Here is a 23,931-nt window from a genome sequence, read left to right as displayed (position 1 = left end):
TGAGCATACTGCCCTGACCTACGGTTTTCCATTTAAACCATATTTCCTTTTTCTAAAGTACAGTATATTTTTGGTGTAACCTTGATTGTAAAAAATTTTTTCTATAGACCATTCGACCTTAGGTTTTTATTTGAGAATACTTTACAGCTTGCAGATGTTCATAGTTACTGATTTTGTGATCTCACTTGGCTGCCCCGCAATAACCGTTAATAACCGTAAACGCTGTGCGATAGTACAAACACCGTGCAGTTGCAGCACTGTGTATATATCCCTGACTTACGTTTTCCTATTTAAATCACAAACGCCATGCAGTAGAAGCACTGTGCTTATCTTCCTGCCCTACACTACTTGATTGACAACGTAATGTCCTGCGGACTTTTCCTTTAAAAGACAATATATTTCTGGTGTAGCCTTAGTTGTATCAATGATGCTTGTTCTCCTCTCTCTATTTTTTTATTTTTCTCTACAGACTATCCGACCCCAAGTTTTTTACAAGGATCACCAAGGTCGGTCACTCTGTTTTTCTTTATAGAAACATCTTTATTTCTTTCTTTTTTCATCCACTGCTTTTCATACTTTCTGTATCAGTCACTTCACACCCTCTTGGTAAATGTGTCGTGTGCATGGCTAAATAATAATAATATTCTTTGTAATAATATTCAAAAATACATAGACACACAATATGTATGTGTATGTATATATATGTATATAGATGTGGATATATGCGTATGTATGTATATGTATATATATATTTTTTTTTTCTAACTTTCTTTGTCTTAATCACAGATCTACATTTGTACACATTAACTTAATTTAAGGATTCGATCTGATCTTACCACCCTACAATATAATATATCAGTATGTTTTTTTATCTGTTATATCATATAGAGTCCCCGCATATGGACATATAATTATATATGTATATATATGTGCCTTTTATCTCATGTTATCTCTTTTAGACCATATAAGTTCATTTTATTATTCCGCATTGTTTATGTATATCTTTATATATATCATTTCTCCATACTTATAATTTCATTTTACTTTAGATAATTTCACTTTAGATATATATTGTTAAAAAACTTTTTTGATGTATAATCTCCTACCATTATTTCTTAATTTTGTTGTTTATTTCAATTTATGTTATCAAATGCTTATTTTTGTTTGTTTATTTGAATTGATGTTTTTAAATATTTTGTTGTTTTTAGACTCCTGAGGCAGGCCTTCTGGCCGAAACACAGTTTTTTTGTGTCGAGTCATTGAATAAAGTGGTTCTTTGGTCCATTTCCCACTCTTTTTTTGTACTGTTATTTTCACGTGGGAGTTTGTGTTCATCCACTTAGGTGGATCACTCTCTCAAGATACTTTGCCAGTTTACTAGCAGTTCTAGCCACAAGTCTATTCCTTCATCTCTTTCAGCAGAAAACATAGCTCAGGCTTTTGAGAATAAACTCACCTCCATTCGCTCTTCTCTCCCTTCCTTACCGTCTCCCCCTTCAGATCCTGACATTCTCCAGCAGTCATTGCTCTCTAGTTCACTTTCTGCTTTTCACCTTCCTACTACATCTGAACTTTCCAGACTCATTCTCTCCATGCGCTCTTCTATAGCCCCTCCAGGGATCCTCCCCATCTTTGGCCTCTGGAAGTTGTGGGGTATGGGCAGTGGTGTGCTGGTAAATGTTTAACAACAGGCTCTCTCCCCGGTCCACCTCTGCGCCCCCCGTCCACCTCTGCACCCCCTGTCCACCTCTGCGCCCCCCCCCCCCCCAAATTGCAGAGCTGGCTATAGTCGGGGAGAGAGCCTGGGGTGGGGGGCAATGCATTACTCTCTCCAGGAAAAAAAATGCTCCCAGGTTCCAATCTAATTCATGTTTAATGTGGGATAAAATGCCACAAATAAGTAAATAAATATAAACTTTTAACGTTGAGCACCTGATTTTCAAAGTGGACATATTTCAAACACTAAAATGAAAATAAAATGATTTTGTCTACCTTTGTTGTCTGGTGACTGTTTTTCTGATCATGCTGGCCAAGTATCTGATTCTGCTGCTATCTGTCCTCTTAACTCCGTTTCCAGGGCTTCCTTTCCATTTATTTCTTTACTTTCCTCCTTTCTTCTTCATTTCTTGCCCTCTATCCATAAGTAAAAGCTGGGTCCTCTGCAGACTTGACTGTCCAGTGGATCCAGCTTCTGCCTATTTTCTCCATCCATGTGCAATTTTTCTCCTCTCTTCCTTTCCCTCAACTCATCTCCTTCCTCCCCTCCATCCATGTCCAGCATTTCTTCTCTCTCCCTTCCCTTTCCTCTATCCATCTCCAGCATTTTCCTCTCCTCCCTCCATCCATGTCCAGCATTTCTTCTCTCTCCCCTCCATTCATGTTCATCTCACTTCCTCTCTCTTTCCTCCCCTCCATCCATGTCCAGCATTTTTTCTCTCTCCCTTCCACTCCATCCATGTGCATCTCCTTCCTCTGTCTTCCGTCCCCTCCATCCATGTCTAGAATTTCTCCTGCCATCCCCTCCATCCATGCCTGAAACTCTCCTGTCTCTCCTCTGCCCTCCCCTCCATCCATCCATGTCCAGCAACCCTCCTCTCTTCCCTGCCCTCCCCTCCATCCACCCATGTCCTGCAACTCTCCTCTCCCCTGCCCTCCATCTATCCATCCATATCCAGCAATTCTCCTCTCTCCCCTTCCCCCCTCCTTCCATCCATACCCAGCAATTCTCCTGTCTCCCCTGCATCCTCCATCCATCCATCCATATCCAGCAATTCTCCTGTCACTCAACATGTAATTCAACTCTGGAATTCATTGCCAGAAAATGTGGTAAAGGTGGTTAGCTTAGCAGAGTTTTGAAAAAAGGTTTGGACGGCTTCCTAAAGGAAAAGTCCATAGACCATTATTAAATTGGACTTGGGGGAAATCCACTATTTCTGGGATAAGCAGCATAAAATGTTTTGTTCTTTTCTGGGGATCTTGCCAGGTATTTGTGACCTGGATTGGCCACTGTTGGAAACAGGATGCTGGGCTTGATGGACCTTTGGTCTATCCCAGTATGGTAATACTTATGTACTTATGATGTTGACAACCCTCTGTGGTCAGTGTAGTGTCCTCCTTCAACACTCCTTTTCCAGATATGTGTTTGCTATAGGAGTTAGGGCTGTGTGCCCTGAATACAGTGGATGTGGATTTGACTCCCATTGTGGGTGTTTGGGGTTACTGTTTTATTTCCTCTGCCATAGTGGCTGCAGTTTGCTAGGTAGGTGTATGTGGCATGCTGGGCACTTTTCTATTGGTCGCTGGAGGATGCTATCCAAAGGGCTTCCCCCACCCTCTTCCTTTTCATGTCATCTTATAGATTGGGGGTTGGCTGCAACACATTCTAGTAGATATGGGGTTTGTGGGCACACTGTAACGAGGGTAACTGCATACTCAGGTCTTGTCTGGGACAGAGCTTTTACAGGGGTGCTATGTCTGTGGTACTTACATTGGGCTCTGAGGTGCTCCCTCATGTGCTAGATTAAAGCAGGGTCTTCTCTGTAGATACACATGTACCAGTGCCGAAGCCACTCAAGATCCTGGTGGATACCAAAGTGTCTGCAAAACACAAGCTGGTGGAAACAAGGTTTAGATGATGGGTCTTCTTGGCGTCACATACATTATTGTTTTTTACAACATATTGTGCAATGTTTCTCACATAACCTGTGACAGTTCTAGTTTATATTAGGGAAAAGAGACATTTGTTACATCTGCATTGAAGGAAGAAGTAAACACATTGGTGTGTTTTGTTGAAAGAGACTAGTTGGCTGTACCTGGTCACATGACATATTCACCCTTTATATATCACCCACTGCTGCAGCTTATGGCTTAGATGTATGCCAGATTGGGAATGGGGGTGCCCAAAAGGGCATGCTTTGCCCCTTTGGATCAATAAGAAAGCAATGAGGGAGAAAGAAAGATCCAGTGGTGTAGACAAAGATGATTTCTGGTTACTGCTTTCCCTTAGCATTATACTGCTAAGGTACTTCTTTGCTGCTGTCTTTTTTTTTTAAATTTGCTATGGAGAAATGAAATAATAAATCATGCCAATTTGGGTGAGTGGGCCCATGGTTCATCATATGATTGCTCTCCAGAGCAAGGAAAATAGTGTGGGTTCTTCCATATTAGGCGCATCTTTAAGTCAACTCCTCGTCCCACCCAGCCACTCTAGTAGACTCCTAGGCTTTGATGCCTAGCAAGGGTGTTATGATTTAAATCAATGCAGATCCCTAATGTATAGAACAGCTAAATGGAGGTGGGTTCTACTCAGCAGAGTATTTCCTTAAAGGATATTTGGAAGATTGCTTCAAGGACAGAGGAATTCTCGGAGGGAACAATCACACAGCTCTGCAAGTTATCAAAGGAAACTTGAAAACAAGGATAGTCAACCATGAGGCTAGGCTGGCTGCAATGGAACATAGGGTCAAATAGGTCAGTCAGTAGGCATTGCTGGCATTAAAGTTAGCTTATTGTTAACCATAAGATGGAAGCTTTGGAAAATTTCTCAAGGGTCAGGAATTTTCCATTTCTGAATTTTCCACTTGCAGCGCGACCATTTCGGGTGGGAGCATTGAGGTAGCACTGCCTGATTACCACCGGGTACACACCAGCGCTACAGTATCCGCCCTAGAAAGTTTTTTCATGCATGTTTAAGTGTTAGGTGGCAAGGCACATTAAGATTCTTTTGAATGAAAGGCATACGTGAGAAAGGATTAATCTTATTATTATAAGTTGCGGGGCTGTATTACTTATTTTTAGCTTTATGGTGGCAAATTATCACAGAAAATAAAGTTAATATAATTTAAAACAAACGTTCTTACCAAGCTGCAAAATGTCTTGGCAAGCTCGTTTCTTAAACACGATGATCTATTATATCCTATTCCTTGCTAAGCTTTGAAAAACTGATATTAAGTGATGCTAGACCATGAAAACACATTTGCATTTTTACTAGAGAGTTTATTATTGGTAAGGCTATTTGCCTTGACATAAACTCCAAAGATTTATGCAGGTACTAATGTTCTGTATAAGTTCCCTAGTGTTCTGTTCTTTCTGAGTTATGTGTTCATTATTTCTCTTTGCTTGACGATTAAAATTGCATTCAGTGTATTTGCATGTACAGTTAGACACACGAGTTAACAGAAGAGTTGTTATAGTGATTTCTTGTGATCTATGATTCTTTATGATGAAGTAATACCATTTACCCAATGGATTTATTACACTGGTATATCATGATATTACTGTATGTTATGTGAAAAAAATACCATAAAAGCTTATAAATTAACTGAAATCACTACTAAATAGAATGCTATTGAGAGTATGACAAGGGTAATTAAAGAACTCACTTTGACTAGATTCCTCATAATATAAACTTCATCTTTTTTATGGGAGGTAAAGGGTTGGGTCTAGTAGTTTCCTTCTGGTTTTTTGGGTTTCAGGCTTACTTTCCAACCTCCTATGTTGCTTCTTTCAAGCTCAAATAGACTTTCTGCATGGATAATTCCAAAATTTCTCATCATTATGCTCACAAAACCACTAGAAATAGACCACAAACCCTAAATCCAAATTCTCAAAACTTCAGTCCGTCAATCACCTTGACTCTCAGAATCCTTTCTTGCCAGTCCAGGTACCTCAGCTTTGAGTGCTCACCCTAGTCAGACAGATTCTCAAAGCAAAAACAATTCTTCCAAAAGCCTTGGACATCTTCAAACTGTGGGGGCTACCTCACCTCACTGACCCCTGTTCTGGGATGGGACAGAAAGCAACAAAGAGATTATGTGGAGTAAGCTCCTTGAGCATGGACTGTCCTTCTATGTTAAATTGTACAGCAATGCGTAACCCTAGTAGCGCTTTAGAAATGTCAAGTAGTAGTAGTAGATTGAGGATTGAGGGGGATCAGTGCAGAGATTACCACATTCTAATACCCTGGCTGCAAATAAAGCAGATTGATAAGTACTTTGTTCTGGCTGCAAATAGAGGAGATTAAGATAGAACTGAACTGAGAGTTTAATGCCCTGATATCATGTGGAGATTATGTTTTGCACTATGCTGACCATCTGAAGAAAAGCACCCTGAATTGTACAGACCAAGTTGAAAAGTTTATGAACAGTTTTTCAAGTTACTGTTAGTAAAGTAAGTTGAAATTTCACACTGAGACTGTTGACCGATTTTTTGAGAAAGAGCACCCTCGGCCTACTGGATTTATTCTGGCCCCGGCCTGTGCCTAGCTTGAGTGATGCAGCAAGTGTAGTGTATCATAGGTATACCCTGTCTCCACCCCTGCACAATGCCCACTAAGGCAACTCAAATGCACAAGGAACAAACGCAGGGCTTCATTTTCAAGGCCGCACTACAGATTCTCAGTGTGGCAAATGAGAGAAAGCCCATTCAATTCCTATGGGCTTCCTCTCATTTGACACGCAGCTTTGTAAAAGAAGCCCACAAAGAGCAAGCAACAACAATACATGCACACCAGTGGTACCACCTTAAGCGTACGGTTTGTGTGCGTAGATTACAAAATTACCACATGACTCCTCATCACGTCCCACAGTAAGCCATTTTAAGCTGCAGTAAGACAGTTACAGATGAGGCGATGCTTGGCTGTCGATCCTGTATGGCATTTTTTCTTGAGCATCGATTTCCATATATCAGCTTTCATACTGGGTTTTATGTCAATAGAACATTGTTCTTTTTTATCTAGACGTCTTTGAGAGACTGTAAAGACTCCTGAGGCAGGCCGGTTGGCCAAAGCACAGCTGTGTCGAGTCTCTAAAGTTATACAATAAATTTGGACTAATCAAGCACTGTCAAGACACCTATTTTTTTTTCATCTTCGCTGTGTCTTGTGTGCTAAGTGGTTAGAGCAGAATTACTGCTAACTGGTTAGCACAGGATGACCTTACTGCTTACAAAATGGGTGGTGGTAATTGCTCACGTAGTAATTTATTTAAATGGTCACATACTAATGGCAACATTACTACATGGCTAATAATACACCAAGCCCCCTCCCTGCCCGTCTTCAAGTCTTTGCTTAAAGCCCACCTCTTCAATGCTGCATTCGTCACCTAACCCTTACCGTTCAGTGAATCCAGACTGCCCCAATTTGACTGCCCCTATCGGACCGACCGTTCACTTGTCTATTAGATTGTAAGCTCTTTGAGCAGGGACTGTCTCTCTTTGTTAAATTGTACAGTGCTGCGTAACCCTAGTAGCGCTCTAGAAATGTTAAGTAGTAGTAGTAGTAGTAATACAAAAAATGAAAAAAAAAATGGTCATCTTATGGCTGCGGCAAAAATGGCCTTAACGGATGGGGGAAACCTGCGCAAGGGTGCATTATGGCCATGTTTTGCCGCAGCTTAGTTAAAGAGCCCCTGAATGATCTGTCATGTAATATATTTTATAAATAAAAGAATGTGTATTACTTGATTATCACAGGGGCCCATTTACTAAACAGTGATTAAAAAGTGGCCATTGCTATATCCCCTGAGCGAGTCTTAATGCAATTACCCTGTTGCTTTATCAACCTTTTCCTATTAATGGCCATGCACTAATTTCCCCATTAGCATGTGGCCATTAGCGCGTGAGCTCTTACCACCATCTATTTTGTAAGCGGTAAGGGCTCACACACTAACCACATGCTAATCGGTTAGCGTGCGGCAATGTAGCTGTGTTAACTGATTAGTGCAGAAACATAGAAACATGACGGCAGATAAAGGCCATATTGCCCACCCAGTCTGCCCATCCTCTGTAACCCCTAACTCTTACTTTTCCTAAGCGATCCCACATGCTTATCCCATGCCTTCTTAAATTCTGACACAGTCCTCGACTCCACAACCTCCACTGGGAGGCCATTCCATGCCTCCACCACCCTCTCTGTGAAATACAACTATTCTCCACCCCCAGAGATGCCCCAAGTACTAAAAAAATAAATTCTATTTTGTAGCATGTGGGTAGCGAGCGCTGATCCCAAAAGTAACATGGAATGCCTGAACGCACCCCTCAATAGAGCTTTTTAACCTGTGGTAAGCATGCATTAATGCTTACTGCAGCTTTATAAAAGGACCCCACAGTGTGCAGAGACTCATAGATCAGACCAATAAATAGTGCCCTTGAGCAGTCTCTGTGGTAATGATAGATTTCTGATTGATTTTTCTCTCTTTTTTTTTTTTTACAGTGATTCCTTATCATATTAACATCACTACAGGCCAAGAAAAAGATGGAGGCACCGAGAGTCGTGTTTATATTATTATTATGGGACTCCAGAAAGTACAGACAGCCCGGCTCTGGCTAGATCTCCCAAAAGAAAAGAAAGGATTTGCTCCCGGATCTGTGGAAAAGTTCTCTGTAGTTGGATTAGATGTAGGAGAGATTAAAAAGATGGAGGTAAGAAAGTGGAACATGTACTGGATATGACATGACTATCAAGTTCAGTTTTGGTAAATTGAAGAATTTCTGTTTTCCCAGACATAAGCTGCCATTCCTTCAAAGGGAATTAAAAAAATATATATATGTAGTACATTTACTCCTGGATTCTGGTACCCGGTCAAAATGGCCCCCGACAAAAAAGCTCCCGCCATAATAGCCCCTGACATAACAGCCACTGTCAAAATGGCCTGCCCACAATATAGCCCTTGACAAATTACCCCCCCCCCCCCTGACAAAACGGCCCGATCAGGCAGCATGTTGATGGAAGAATAGTTTCCTTAAACAGCAGATCAGATCACGAATACCAGTTGGTAGCTATAGAATTTTGTTTATTTATATATGCTTTATACAATGCAATGCTGGTAGGAGCTTTATCAATGAAGATTTCACTTGTAGTTTATCATCTTTTTTGTGAGGTGTTATTTTTTTTCTAGGGGGCTATTTTGTCTAGGGGCCATTTTGTCAAGGGTTATTTTGTGGGAGGAGCCATTTTGTCAAGGGATGTTTTGTTAGGGGTTGATTTGTCAAGGGCTATTTTGTTACAAGGCTGTTTTGTCAGGGCTATTATGATGGGGTGCCCTGGATTGTATATATGGTTCCAAAATCAGCACTGAAATTTATGTGCAGTGTCAAGATGCATGTGCAACTAAAATGGTAAGCAAGCTATCAAGTATGAATTAATGACCCTTAAAATCAATAATTGTGCTTAAATGGCAATAATTGGAATGCGTGTGTGCATTGTCTTGCATGCTATTCTATAATACCCTGCCCATAAATCTTCTAGCACACAACTCAAAATGGGAGGGGCATAAGCATTCCAAACATAGCATGCACTATTATTGAATAGCAACATTTACGTGCTGAAATGCCATGTTGGGTGCTGAAACTTCAGCTGGCGTAAATTCCGGTGCTCAACTTTAGGCATGGGAATTGACGTTAAGCATTGTTCTATTCTGGCGCTGATTTTTGAGCGTCTTTTATAGAATTCCCCCCTTATGCTACATAACAGCAGGGGGAAATTAACAGTGTAACACTTTCTGTCTAACTGATCTGCATAGGTCTTTGCAGGCCCAGATCCTTTGAAAACTTCAAGCCCCTATTTATCAAGCTGCCTTATTTAGCAATAATGTACATTATTTGCCAATAGCAGTTTTTAACACAACATATGCCAGTGCACGCTAATGTCCATTAGTGCACCTTAAGCTTTAGTAAAAGGACTCCTAACCTAATATACTGCTTGCTACAAATGCATTAAAGCAGTTTGCATTTACATAAATTAAATCAAATAATAATCAAATAAAATGATAAAAAGCATAATCATAACAATAATCAGAATATTTATTTATTTATTTATTTATTATCTCATTTGTACCCCACAGTTTCTCAATAGTGTCAGGCTCAATGTGGCTTACAGCTCACCACAGAAGCAAACACCAATGCAGTAAAATGAAGCTAATAAAGCAGGGAAATCTACAAGTGATAATGGGGAAGAGTAGGAATTGACGGAAGGAGTAGGGAAACCAGGAGGGAAGAGGGAAGGGGAATGTGTCCAAAATGTCTCTAGATCGATGCGCATCCAAAAGTGGAGACACATGCAGAGGCCATGGGATAAGCATTTCCGAGTAACATGGTCTTTAGTGATTTCCTGAAAGTTAGATGGTTGGTGATGGTTTTTATGGTTTTCGGCAAAGAGTTCCAAAGCTGAGTACTGATGAAAGAGAAGGATTTAGCATACGTGGATTTGTACTTGATGCCTTTGCAGTTTGGATAATGAAGGTTAAGATATGAATGGGAGAGCCTGAAAGTATTCCTGAGAGGTAGGATGATGAGATCTATCATGCAAGGTTCCACGTTAGGAGTTACGGACCAAGAAAGGGATCTGGGTGTCGTCGTCGATAACACACTGAAACCTTCTGCTCAGTGTGCTGCTGCGGCTAAGAAAGCGAATAGAATGTTGGGTATTATCAGGAAAGGTATGGAAAACAGGTGTGAGGATGTTATAATGCCGTTGTATCGCTCCATGGTGCGACCGCACCTTGAGTATTGTGTTCAATTCTGGTCGCCGCATCTCAAGAAAGATATAGTAGAATTGGAAAAGGTGCAGCGAAGGGCGACTAAAATGATAGCGGGGATGGGGCAACTTCCCTATGAAGAAAGACTAAGGAGGCTAGGGTTTTTCAGCTTGGAGAAGAGACGGCTGAGGGGAGACATGATAGAGGTATATAAAATAATGAGTGGAGTGGAACAGGTGGATGTGAAGCGTCTGTTCACGCTTTCCAAAAATACTAGGACTAGGGGGCATGCGATGAAACTACAGTGTAGTAAATTTAAAACAAATCGGAGAAAATTTTTCTTCACCCAACGTGTAATTAAACTCTGGAATTCGTTGCCGGAGAAAGTGTTGAAGACGGTTAGCTTAGCAGAGTTTAAAAAGGGGTTGGACGGTTTCCTAAAGGACAAGTCCATAAACCGCTACTAAACGGACTTGGAAAACTCCAAAATTCAAGGAATAACATGTATAGAATGTTTGTACGTTTGGGAAGCTTGCCAGGTGCCCTTGGCCTGGATTGGCCGCTGTCGTGGACAGGATGCTGGGCTCGATGGACCCTTGGTCTTTTCCCAGTATGGCATTACTTATGTACTTATGTAGCCCGGTACCTCACCATATAGGATTTTGTGAACTAGAGAGCAGAGTTTAAAAGTGATTCGATCATTGACAGGAAGCCAATGCAGTTTCTCTCGGAGGGGCGTGGCACTTTCAAATTTTGACTTTCCATAAACCAATCTAGCCTCTGTATTTTGGGCCATCTGCAGTTTCTTAATTAGTTGCTCTTTACATCCAGCATAAACTCCGTTACAGTAATCCAGATGACATAGAACGACGGAATGTATGAGGTTGCGAAAGACCTCTCGAGGGAAAAATGGTTTTATTCGTTTTAGTTTTGTATTACAATATCAAACTAATTACAAACTTCACTGCACAAACTTATAACCAATAGATATTTACTAACAACCCAAATCTAAAACAGTGCTTAAAATGATTTGAAAACAGCCATGCTTTAAGAGCTCTGCAAAAGAAGAGATAACTGCTAATGCTATGCAGCCAGGCAGGGCATTCCAAATGTCAAATAATAAGAGCTGTGAAATATGCAAATGCATGCAAAAGATCTCATTATTAATAAAAAAGAATAAAACAGCGTGTATCGGCATTGAACCTAACCAAGATTGGCTACTGAATCTTTTCTTTAGACATAGGAATTCCTCTTTTTTCTCTTAAATATCAGGGTTTTTTTAATGTAGCTGAAGCCACTCAGAAACGACATAAGCAGTTTCTAGTTTGTTTTAAAACTGATATACTGCTTATCCACAAAAGTGATTACAGCAATTTACAATATTTAAAATTAAAAAGGAAAAGAACTCCATTAACTGGATAGAATAGCACAATCACATCAGAACATTCAATCCCACTGTAAAATTCATCTTAAAAAGTCATCCTATGTTTAAAAAAAAAAAATATATATATATATATATATATAAACAGAGCTGCCAAGTTACCCATTCCAGGAGACTTTTTGGCCAGTCCTGGATTTCTGCCAACCTCATCTGGTGCATTATGGGACCAGCACTCACTGCAATGACTAGAATGGACTACAAATACTACACTGCTTTGGGATATAAATTTAAAACCAGGACTGGCCAAAAAGTCTCCCTCCTGAAATGGGTAACTTGGAAGCTCTGTATATATATATATATATAATATATATATATATATATATATATATATATATATATATATATATATATCCTATATAATAATTCTCACCTCCAATATTCTGAGGCTACCTGGAACCGTGGATCATGTTGGAGTAGATAATAGTGATGTCACACAACCCACACCAGATTGGTCAGTAGAAGGGAGAGGGGCGGAGCCACGATACAGGGAGCAGCGAATCAGCACAACACGGGGAATGCACAGCAGCAGGAACAGAAGCCTCTCTCACACAGCCACTCTCTCAAACATACACCCTCAGAGGAAAACCTTGCTAGCACCCGTTTCCTTTCAAACATATATATATATATATATATATACAGTATATATATATATATATATATATATACTATATATATATATCTACTAGTAAAAAAGGCCCATTTCTGTTTGAAAGGAAACGGATGCTAGCAAGGTTTTCCTCTGAGGGTGTATGTTTGAGAGAGTGACTATATATATATATATATATATATATATATATATATATATATATATATATATATATATATATATATATATATACTTAAACTAACTCCTCTGGGAGAGCAATCTGAAAAGCCTGAGAGAAAAAACATGGTAATGGTTCCATTTCTTGAAGAACTCGTGGAACAGCATTCCACAATGTTGGAGCTAAATTTAAAAATGCTCCTTTCCTAGAGATTTTTAGTTCCAGAATCCTCAACAAGGTAATCTGTGCACTGTTGAGGTGTCATTGTAGAAGTGTGTTTTATAAAAGCCTACTTAGAATTTGTTTTTAGATTTTGATCACAACTTTTCAGTAGTAGCTCAAGGTGAGTTACATTCAGGTACACTGGGTATTTCCCTGTCCCTAGAGAGCTCACAATCTAAATTTGTACCTAAAGCAATGGAGGGTTAAGCGACTTTCCCAAGATCAAGAGGAGCAGCAGTGGGATTTGAACTGGCCACCTCTGGATGTCAAAACCAGTGCTCTAACCATTAGGCCATCTTTTCAGAGTTTTCGCATAGGCACCCTGTAACGAAATAACCCCTTTACTGTTTTGCGTTATGCCCTCTTTAAATACCCAGATTGAAAATATAGATTCCTCCCAGCATGCTCCCACCCCCAAGAGTATTTGGCATTTTTATACAGCACCGCACACCCTGTGGACACCCATCCGAGCAGAGTCAATTTTTAATGCAGCTGTACAAAATGCTGCAATAATTTGTTACAAAATAAAAGGTTAGATGCACTCAAAATAAAAAACATGCTGGCTTATTGATGAGTCTCCATAATCAAGGCAAAAAGGGGAGGGGGGGGGAAGCATATCAGCAGGCCAAGTAGCTTGATAGAAAGCAAATGTTCAGCCTCAGGCATCAATAAGTTTCCTTTTATTCCCTTGATTATGAAAGATCATCAATACTCCAGCACAATTTTACCGTAAGGGAGTCTAACCTTTTTGTTTCTGTCCAGACTGGAAATGGTTGATTAAGCTCATTACACACAGTTATCGAAAGTCAATTACTGAATGCCTTAGAAATGCAGGATAACTTCAGGTGAGAGTTACAGTACAAATGCCTGCCTTGCTAGACCATGAAATAAGCTTTTCTTCAGTTATCCTTATGAAATAACTTTCAGACAGGCAGCAGAGTTTTTTGTGTTAACATAAATTGAAATGAGGCATCAGCCCTTGCTACTAATAGCACACGTCTCTTAAGCATTCATAATTCTATTACCTTAATAAAATAACAAATATCAAAAATATATCTTTCAAAAATTCATGTCATGCGTGGATTGATTGAAAGAAAAATAAAAAGCTTTCTGTCTTGGTAGGAAGGCGGGGGAGGAGGCAGGCTTGTGGTGAAATGTGTCTCAGTAGGTTGGCAGGGGGGTGTGAATGTGTGTGTGTACGTGCTGTGTTAGTGTGGTAGGGGGTAATATACTGAGTATGAGGTGTGTATGGTTTAGGGCATATTTGATTTGATTCAGCCCTGAATAGTGCCCCTAAAATATTATTGGTATTTAGCCGAATAGTAACATACATAGTAAACATAGTAAATGACGGCAGATAAAGACCTGTACGTTCCATCCAGTCTGCCCAACAAGATAAACTCATTTACATGGTATGTGATACTTTATATGTATATCCGAGTTTGATTTGTCCTTGCCTTTCTCAGGGCACAGACGATGAAGCCCCTTAAAATTTACACTCCAGCCCATCCCTAGCTATTCAGTCACGATAAGGGTGTAGACTGTAGAAGTTTTGTTTCCCATTTTGTTTCCCAATTACCAGCGTCGCCACCCAATCTCCGCTAAGATTCCTTGGAACCATCCTTCTAAACAGGACTCCTTTGTATTTATCCCATGCATGTTTGAATTCCATTACCGTTTTCATCTGCACCACCTCCCACGGAGGGCATTCCACATATCCACCACCCTCTCCGTGAAAAAATACTTCCTGACATTAGTCCCGAGTCTGCCCCCTTTCAACCTCAATTCATGTCCTCTAGTTCTACAACCTTCCCGTCTCCGAAAAAGGTTCATTTGTGGATAAATACCTTTCAAATATTTGAATGTCTGTATTATGTCACCCCTGTTTCTCCTTTCCTCTAAGGTATACATGTTCAGGTCGGCAAGTCTCTCCTCATACGGTTTGCAACGCAAATCCCATACCATTTTTGTAGCTTTTCATTGCATCGCTTCCAGTCTTTTTACATCTTTAGCAAGATACAGCCTCCAAAACTGAACACAATACTCCAAGAGGGGCCTCACCAACGATTTGTAGAGGGGCATCAACACCTCCTTTCTTCTGCTGGTTACACCCTCTCTACACAGCCTAGCATCCTGGCCATAGCTGTCGCCTTGTTGCATTGTTTCTTCACCTTTACATCCTCAGACACCAACACCCCAAGGTCTCTCTCCCGAGTCGAGCTTACTAATCTCTCCCCTCCTATTCGGTATCTCTCTTTCGGGTTTCTGCACCCCAAGTGCATCACTCTACACTTCTTGGCATTAAATTTTAACTATAAGTTTTAAACAGAAGCCATTAGTATTGAAATAAAACAAAAAACTCACAAAATATATAAAAAGCTCAAAACCAAAGAAAAATAAATATCTAATTAAATTAGAAGATTGTGCTCAGTTTTTTTTTTTGGCGTATTACATAGACCGGAGTCTCGAGACGTGTAACATCACCATACCACCATCATCGCACACCCTACCTCCACTACCTTGATATATTTCGAGTTCACAGTTGTCAATTTTTAAACAAGAGTTTAACTGCCCGAATAGTGATTTAAATTTGAATATGAATAATCTGGGGCTGTACTGTGCTAAATCTTTCTGAAATACACTTGATGTTGCTTCTTTTATTATTTGTTATATTAAAGCTCAGTGCCTATTATTCGTATTTGGTATTCATATTCAGCCGAATAGTATTTTTCATTGTTTGTATTCAGCCGAATAGTAAACTATGCTATAGTTTGTGTGTGATGGGGGTGTGTAGGTTAGTCTGCCTGTGGGTGGATGTATGTGTGCTGCATGCACGCATGTATAGTAAGGGAGTATAGAGTGGGCCATGGTGTGAAGAGGTGTGGATTTGTGTGTCTGAGAGACTGAGTGGAGTAGATAAAGGTATGCAGGATTTTCTGGGTGAATGTGTGTTTTTGTGTGTATGTGTGTGATGGAGTATGTGTATAGGGGTAGTTGGATGGGTATTTGAGGGGGTAGGAGATGAGACCTGAGGCATGATTCTAGGGGGTAAGAAAGATGAGGTTTGTTTTTTTTTTTTGGGGGGGGGGTGAGAAAGATGCATATGTAAAGGGCTGTGGGGGGCATGAGAGTATATATGGGAGATATGAGACAAGGGATGTGGGGTGTGTGGCTGATATGAGGCAGGGTTTATATTGAAAAGTATGGGGATATTTTGGGTAGTCTTGTGTAGAGAGGATGTGGGTGGTGTGGGGGTAGTGTGGGGGATAGAAGAATGAATATATTTTGTGATGCATAGGACACCCTCCTGGCCTCCCTGTTATCTTTTCATACCTGACTGCCAATATAAATACTATTTGATGGGAGAAGAATTTACCTTGATAGATGAGTTTGCACTCCTTGAATGTTGCAGCAGGAGAAGGGTGATTATAATTACCAAGAAGGGCAGTTTCCCAAGGTTCAAAACCTTCCCAATAATGCTTAGTGCAGTCCTTCCCCAGGATATGTAAAAAGACCCAATCCCCAGAAAAGTAGCAAAGACTATTCAATACATATTAATAATTTTCTATATGTATGTATGTATATATATATATTTTTTTGTGAATAGGGGGCATTCAGTATAGGCTCCTGCAGACTTAACTCTTCTCATGGAATTTGATTCTTTTTGTTGAATAAAAGCCTTCATGTTTTGGAACTTGGTTGCTTTGTGAATACTTGAGCTGGAGACTTGGAAATCCTGGACCTGAGTTGGTTCTGGATTTGTACATTTTTCCTGGTTTCTTCAAAAGGAAAGTGTAAGAGTGGGCAGACCTGGGAATTAGGACTGTGCCACGCCCTACACGGCACTACAGTATAGAGAGGGCGTGTGAGCACATCCAGTATATACCCTTGATTTAGTTCTCTAGTGACCCAGTCAGAGAAATCAATCAGATTCATTTGGCATCATCTGCCTCTGAGACAACCATGTGGCCTTGGTTTCTTGCAACCCACTGGATCATAAATAGTTCATTATGCTTTGAATGTAGGGGATAAGGAAATATGTATGTGTGTTTGTATAAAAGACAGACAGAACGAGAGGAAATGAGACCAAGAATGAATTGATTTTATTTAATAGGACCCCTGATGCAGACATTGAGCCGAAACACGGCCATGTTGGGTCAGTTAATAAAGATTCTTTTTGGCATCTGTGGTTCATGCTTCTGTTTCCTTTGGCCAGCTTCGCTCCTTGATTGTTTCTAGACTTAGGTGGGTGACATTTTTGGATTGCAGTAATGTACGTTCCAGCTGAAAAAAGCCCTGCTTATATCCTATTCTGTTGTTTACTTAAAGCTTGTGTTGCCAGCTGCATATATACAACACATGTAGTTTGTGCTCTTTGCATAATTTAGGTATAATGTTGTCTTTTCCTCTTATATTTAATATATTATTGTTCCCAATAAAATTTTAAAAATTATAATATACTTTGTGTTATATCTCAAGAAAGATATAGTGGAATTGGAAAAGGTGCAGCGAAGGGCAACTAAAATGATAGCGGGAATGAGACGACTTCCCTATGAAGAAAGACTAAGGAGGCTAGGGCTTTTCAGCTTGGAGAAGAGACGGCAGAGGGGAGACATGATAGAGGTATATAAAATAATGAGTGGAGTGGAACATGTGGATGTGAAGCGTCTGTTCACGCTTTCCAAAAATACTAGGACTAGGGGGCATGCGATGAAACTACAGTGTAGTAAATTTAAAACAAATCGGAGAAAATGTTTCTTCACCCAACATGTAATTAAACTCTTCCCTTGCACTCATTGGTTCCCTCAGTGTCCCGCCTTCTTCTGACGTCAGAAGAAGGCGGACACTGAGGGAACCAAGAGCGCGAAGGGAAGGGAGACATCGGCAGCACTCCACTTTCACTGACGCTGCTGCGACCGGAAGTAAAAGATTTAAAGGCCCCAGGGCACGGGGGAAAGAGCAGAGAGGCATGGATGGGAGGGCAGAGAGACAGGCATGGATGGGAGGGCATGGATGGGAGGGCAGAGAGGCATGGATGGGAGGGCAGCAGAAGGGCCCAGGGAGAGGACAAATTGCTGGAAGGGGAGGGGAGAGAGGAGGATTGCTAGCTATGGATGGAGGAGGGAAGGGCAGAGAGTTACAAGGATGGACATGAGGGCCCAGGGAGAGGACAATTTGCTGGAAATTGAGGGGAGGGGAGAGAGGAGGATTGCTGGCTATGGATGCAGCAGGGAAGGACAGAGAGGGACAAGGATGGACATGAGGGCCCAGGGAGAGGACAATTTGCTGGAAATGGAGGGGAGGGGAGAGAGGAGGATTGCTGGCTATGGATGGAGGAGGGAAGGGCAGAGAGGGACAAGGATGGACATGGGGGCCCAGGGAGAGGACAATTTGCTGGAAATTGAGGGGAGGGGAGAGAGGAGGATTGCTGGCTATGGATGCAGCAGGGAAGGACAGAGAGGGACAAGGATGGACATGAGGGCCCAGGGAGAGGACAATTTGCTGGAAATGGAGGGGAGGGGAGAGAGGAGGATTGCTGGCTATGGATGGAGGAGGGAAGGGCAGAGAGGGACAAGGATGGACATGGGGGCCCAGGGAGAGGACAATTTGCTGGAAATGGAGGGGAGAGAGGAGGATTGCTGGCTATGGATGGAGGAGGGAAGGGCAGAGAGGGACAAGGATGGACATGGGGGCCCAGGGAGAGGACAAATTGCTGGAAATGGAGGGGAGGGGAGAGAGGAGGATTGCTGGCTATGGATGGAGGAGGGAAGGGCAGAGAGGGACAAGGATGGACGTGGATGGGAGGTCAGGACCCAGGGAGAGAGAAGAAATTGCTGGAAATGGATATAGAGCAAGAAATGAAGAAGAAAGGAGGAAAGTAAAGAAATAAATGGAAAGGAAGCCCTGGAAATGGAGTTAAGAGGACAGATAGCAGCAGACTTAGATACTGGGCCAGCATGATCGGAAAAAGAAAGTCACCAGACAACAAAGGTAGAAAAAAATCATTTTATTTTCATTTTAGCGTTTGGAATATGTCCACTTTGAGAATTTACATCTGCTATCTTATTTTGCAATGTATAGCAATCTGTTTCTAAGAATATTGCTGACAATTCCTGTCAGTGTAACAAGTGGTGAGCGATCATTTTCACCGGGGGGGGGGGGGGGGCGTGATCATTTTCACGGGGATGGGGGGCGCCAACTGATAGTCTGCAGGGGGGCGCCAGAGACCCTAGGCACGGCCCTGCCATCAGGCTTCCCTCCCACCCAGCACCCAACACCAGGCCTCCCTCCCACCCAGCACCCAACACCAGGCTTCCCTCTCACCCAGCAGCACCCAGCACCAGGCCTGCCTCCCGCATCCCTCCAACCAAACAAGCAACCATCAACCCGCTCGCCCGTCCTCCCTCCCAGCACCAGGAACCCCCCCCCCTTCTCCTCTTAAATTTTAAAAGCATACCTCCTCGGAGTTCATTCAGGCGGCATGCGTCGGCAGTGAAGCGCGTGTTCTTCGCTCAGCGCGCCTTCCTTTCTGTATCTCAAGCTCTGGTCCCACCTATGGGCAGGACCAGAGCTTGAGGGACAGAAGGGAAGGTGCGCCGAGCGAAGAACACGCGCTTCACTGCCGCTGCCGACGCATGCCGCCTGAATGAACTCCGAGGAGGTACGCTTTTAAAATTTAAGAGAAGGGGGGGGTTTCCTGGTGCTGGGAGGGAGGGAGGACGGGCGGGTTGATGGTTGCTTGTTTGGTTGGAGCGAGGGCGGGCAGGAGGCATGCCGGCCTGGTGCTGGGAGAGTGGGCAGACAAGCGATGGCGCGCGTACGAAGGGAGAGGGCTCTGCGTGCCCTCTCTGGCACGCATGCCATAGGTTCGCCATCACTGCTCTATGCTCTCTATGAGTCAGAAATAGAGCTGTGCTGTAGAAAGGAAATGAGTGTCAAGCAAAGCTAAGAATGATGATCAAGTTATTTGCTCTTGCGTGCACACTGAGTTGTGGAAGGCAAGGTATTAACTAGCTCTGAGTGACAGTTTGAGTCAGCCCTATTTTTCTAATTACCCTTCTCTAAGCACTTACGCAGTAACATAATATAGCAACATAGTAAATATTGGTAAATAAGGATCAGATGGCCTATTCCATCTGCTCGGTTTTCTCTGCCTACACTGATTTAACCAAGCTGCCTCCAAGCTATCAACCATACACCGCATCTCAAAAAAGATATAGTGGAATTAGAAAAGGTACAGAGAAGGGCAACAAGAATGATAAAGGGGATGGGACGACTTCCCTATGATGAAAGGCTGAAGTGTCTAGGGCTGTTCAGCTTGGAGAAGAGACAGCTGAGGGGAGATATGATAGAGGTCTATAAAATAATGAGTGGATTGGAACGGGTAGACGTGACTCGCTTGTTTACTCTTTCCAAAAATATGAGGACTAGGGGGCACGCAATGAAGTTACAAAGTAGTAAATTTAAAACGAATTGGAGAAAATCTTTCTTCACTGAATGTGTAATTAAACTCTGGAATTCTTTGCCAGAGAATGTGGTAAAGTCGGTTAGCTTAGCAGGGTTTAAAAAAGGTTTTGATGGCTTCCTAAAGGAAAAGTCCATAGACCATTATTAAAATGGCCTTGGGGAAAATCCACTTCTTATTTCTAGGATAAGCAGCATAAAATGTATTGTACTTTTTTGGGATCTTTCCAGATACTTTAACCTCTGTTGGAAACAGGATGCTGGACTTGATGGACTTTCAGTCTGTCCTAGAATGGCAATACTTAGATACTTATGTACTTGATCACCCACAGAAGATCATTTCTTATCCAGCTTAGTTTTGTCATCTCCTCTCCTTGGTCTTCTATCATACCAGCATATAAGTGCACGTAAGAGTTAATACCTAAACAACACCTACCCCCAGTGGCGTTCCTAGGGGGGCGGACACCCGGGGCGGCGCCCCCCCCCCCCCTGGGTGCATGCCACTGGGGGGGGTGCCGCAGCGCGTGCCTGCTGCGACTTTACTAACTTTGCTCGTTCGCTGCAGCTCCCTCTGCCCCGGAACAGGAAGTAACCTGTTCCGGGGCAGAGGGAGCTGCAGCGAATGAAAGAAGTTAGCAAACTCTTGCAGCAGGCGCGTGCCGCAGCACCCCCCAGCGGCATGCACCCGGGGCGGACCGCCCCCCCCCCCTTGGTACGCCACTGCCTACCCCCCCTCCCCGCGTCTTCATCACAGCCTTTTCCCATCCCTGTTCTTTCCACTTTCCTCTATAAACATAAGATATCTCAGAATCAAGCCTTGTTAACGGTGTCACTCATACCCGGGAGATAGTGGAAGTTCAGTGCAATGTCTCCAGATCTTAGAGCTCTGTGTTATAGCCAGATTCTGGGTAGGTGCACAGATCTACCAAAACTCTTTCCCTTGCTTTTATTGTTTTTTTCCTTTGATTTTTCACAGATGGGCCATGATGGGACCACTCCAGAGAGCTGCTGGCTAGTAGAAGAGATACAGCTCATTGTGCCTACGAAAGGGATCATGTACACATTTGTTTGCAATTGCTGGTTAGCCAAAGACAGAGGGGATGGTCTTACTGCACGTGTCTTCAACATTCTCGATGCCAACTGTATTGCCATTGGCCATAAGGTATGTCTCAAGAAAATGCACACATTACCAAGATATAGTAGAATTGGAAAAGGTGCAGCAAAGGGCGACTAAAATGATAGCAGGGATGGGACGACTTCCCTATGAAGAAAGATTAAGGAGGCTAGGGCTATTCAGCTTGGAGAAGAGACAGCTGAGGGGAGACATGATAGAGGTATATAAAATAATGAGTAGAGTGGAACAGGTGGATGTGAAGCGTCTGTTCACGCTTTCCAAAAATACTAGAACTAGGGGCATGCGATGAAACTACAGTGTAGTAAATTTAAAACAAATCGGAGAAAAGTTTTCTTCACCCAACGTATAATTAAACTCTGGAATTTGTTGCCAGAGAAAGTGGTGAAGGCGGTTTGCTTTGCAGAGTTTAAAAAGGGGTTGGACGGTTTCCTAAAGGACAAGACCATAAACCGCTACTAAACGGACTTGGGGAAAAATCCACAATTCCAGGAATAACATGTATAGAATGTTTGTACGTTTGGGAAGCTTGCCAGGTGACCTTGGCCTGGATTGGCCGCTGTCATGGACAGGATGCTGAGCTCGATGGACCCTTGGTCTTTTCCCAGTATAGCATTACTTATGTACTTATGTACTGATCTCTTTATTTACACTCATTAAGGAAAGCCATTAAGTTGCATTTATTTAGCTTTCCCTGCTGCTATTATGCAACATTTAAAATATATTTTGCACCTCTTATTATCTCTTACTTTTGTCTTTAAGGAATCATCCAAAAAAAAAAAAAAGCTAGATAAATCTGAATAAAAATCTCCCAACCCTGACCGACTGAACTTTTGTAAACAAAATCAGCCAACCAGAAAAGGGGCGAAGCCAGAGGTTTTTTTCAGGGCTAATCCATACATTTAAATGAACAACTCCAGTCTTATATCTAGCCATACAAATTTTGTGCTGTTAAAGTTAGGAAAACTTTCAATTGCTAGCTGGTTAGTTACAGGTGAAAATCCAACTATAGTAAAAATCTTCTGGTTATCCTAACTACTTGGTGGTTTTTGAATTCTGGAGCAACAAACAGGAGAGACCTCTACGTGGACAGTGCAATCAACTGAAGTAGAGGTTGACCAACAGACACTCCAACGCAGGTTTTTGAATTCTGACAGTTGTGTGCTTATTGTGCTTTTTTGCCAGGTCTTGTATGAGGTTACAGTCATTACTGGAGATCTTCAGAATGCTGGTACTGATTCCAGTGTTTATATGATGTGCTTTGGTGCCAGCGGGAGTTCAGAGGAAATGCTGTTGCCAAAGAATAGAGACAGGTACACTACTCCCTCATGTACTTCATGCCCCTCCCCTCCCAATTTTCAAAACTATTTAACCGGCCAGGAATGGCTTCTGGCTGGTTAAATAGGGTTTAAGCGCCTAACTTGCTCTACTACCTCATCTCTAATACAGGATACGAACTACTTGTAATTTCTTTCCGGAAATGGTGATCGCCATTACGGTATAATGTAAGCCACATTGAGCCTGCAAACTGGTGGGAAAATGTGGGATACAAAATCCAACAAATAATAATAATAATATTCAGTGGGAGAGAACTGGTTAACTCCCGCTAAATATCCTGGTTAGCAGCTAGCCACGAACCAGTTATATTGTGTGACATAGCCAGTTAGGCGCGGATATTCAGTGCCAAACTGGCTATTTTGAACAGTTTGACAGTATTTTCCCTCTAAGCTGAGTGAGAGTCCTCCAACTACATTCCTGCCAGTGGGTGGTGGTGTTTCAATATTGTATTTTCCATTGCTACAGACAGGCAGGTTCCCTGGAGTCCTGCAGAGCTTTCTTGTCCCTCACTATTGAAAATGTAATAGTGAAAAAGCACCTCTCACTGGCAGGACTATAGGTGGAAGACCTCCTCTCAGCTTAGAAGGAACAGTGAATAACAGGGCTATCTTTGACCGCTAAAACATTAACTGGTTAGCGCTGAATATTGGCATAGCTGGTTAACTTTTTAGCAGCCAAAATAACCCAGATATTAAATGTTGGTTGCCAGATACGGTCTGGCATTGAATATCCGGGTTTAATGCCGGCAGCAGACAGCAAACGCACTGTCCGCCACCGGCTGAATATCAGGCCCAGTGAGCTCAGATGCACCTGAAAAGCAACTACCAGTTTTTACTCATCCTCTTTTCATGCATGTCACCCCTAATTCTATAAACTTGCATGCACAATTTTATGCTTAGGATTAGATTCTGTATATGGCACTGAAAAATCGGTGCAAAAAAAAAAAAAAAGCACTAAGCGCTATTCTATAAACTTTTAGGCATGAAGATTTACACCAACTGAAACCTGGTGTAAATCCCTGCACCTAAATTAGGCACAGAGTAGGTGTATTCTGTAACAGTGCACACAAATTCTTGGAACATTCACGCCCCTCCTGTG

The 23,931-nt window shown here is 42.1% G+C and overlaps 1 protein-coding gene across 1 annotated transcript in view; it reads left to right on the top strand.

Moving 5' to 3' along the window:
- LOXHD1 (lipoxygenase homology domains 1) overlaps positions 1 to 23,931 on the top strand; it is a 439,720-nt gene that overhangs the window by 341,150 nt on the left and 74,639 nt on the right. Inside the window, exons 37-39 of the mRNA XM_030192909.1 lie at positions 8,210 to 8,418; positions 21,340 to 21,525; positions 22,681 to 22,808. Of these exons, the coding sequence (XP_030048769.1) occupies positions 8,210 to 8,418; positions 21,340 to 21,525; positions 22,681 to 22,808 (523 nt within the window). The remainder of the gene's footprint in view (positions 1 to 8,209; positions 8,419 to 21,339; positions 21,526 to 22,680; positions 22,809 to 23,931) is intronic.

Source organism: Microcaecilia unicolor, chromosome 2 (assembly GCF_901765095.1).
Source record: "Microcaecilia unicolor chromosome 2, aMicUni1.1, whole genome shotgun sequence".
Lineage (NCBI taxonomy): Eukaryota > Metazoa > Chordata > Amphibia > Gymnophiona > Siphonopidae > Microcaecilia > Microcaecilia unicolor.
Note: the sequence above shows the minus strand (reverse complement) of the source record. Positions and strands in the feature narration are given on the sequence as shown.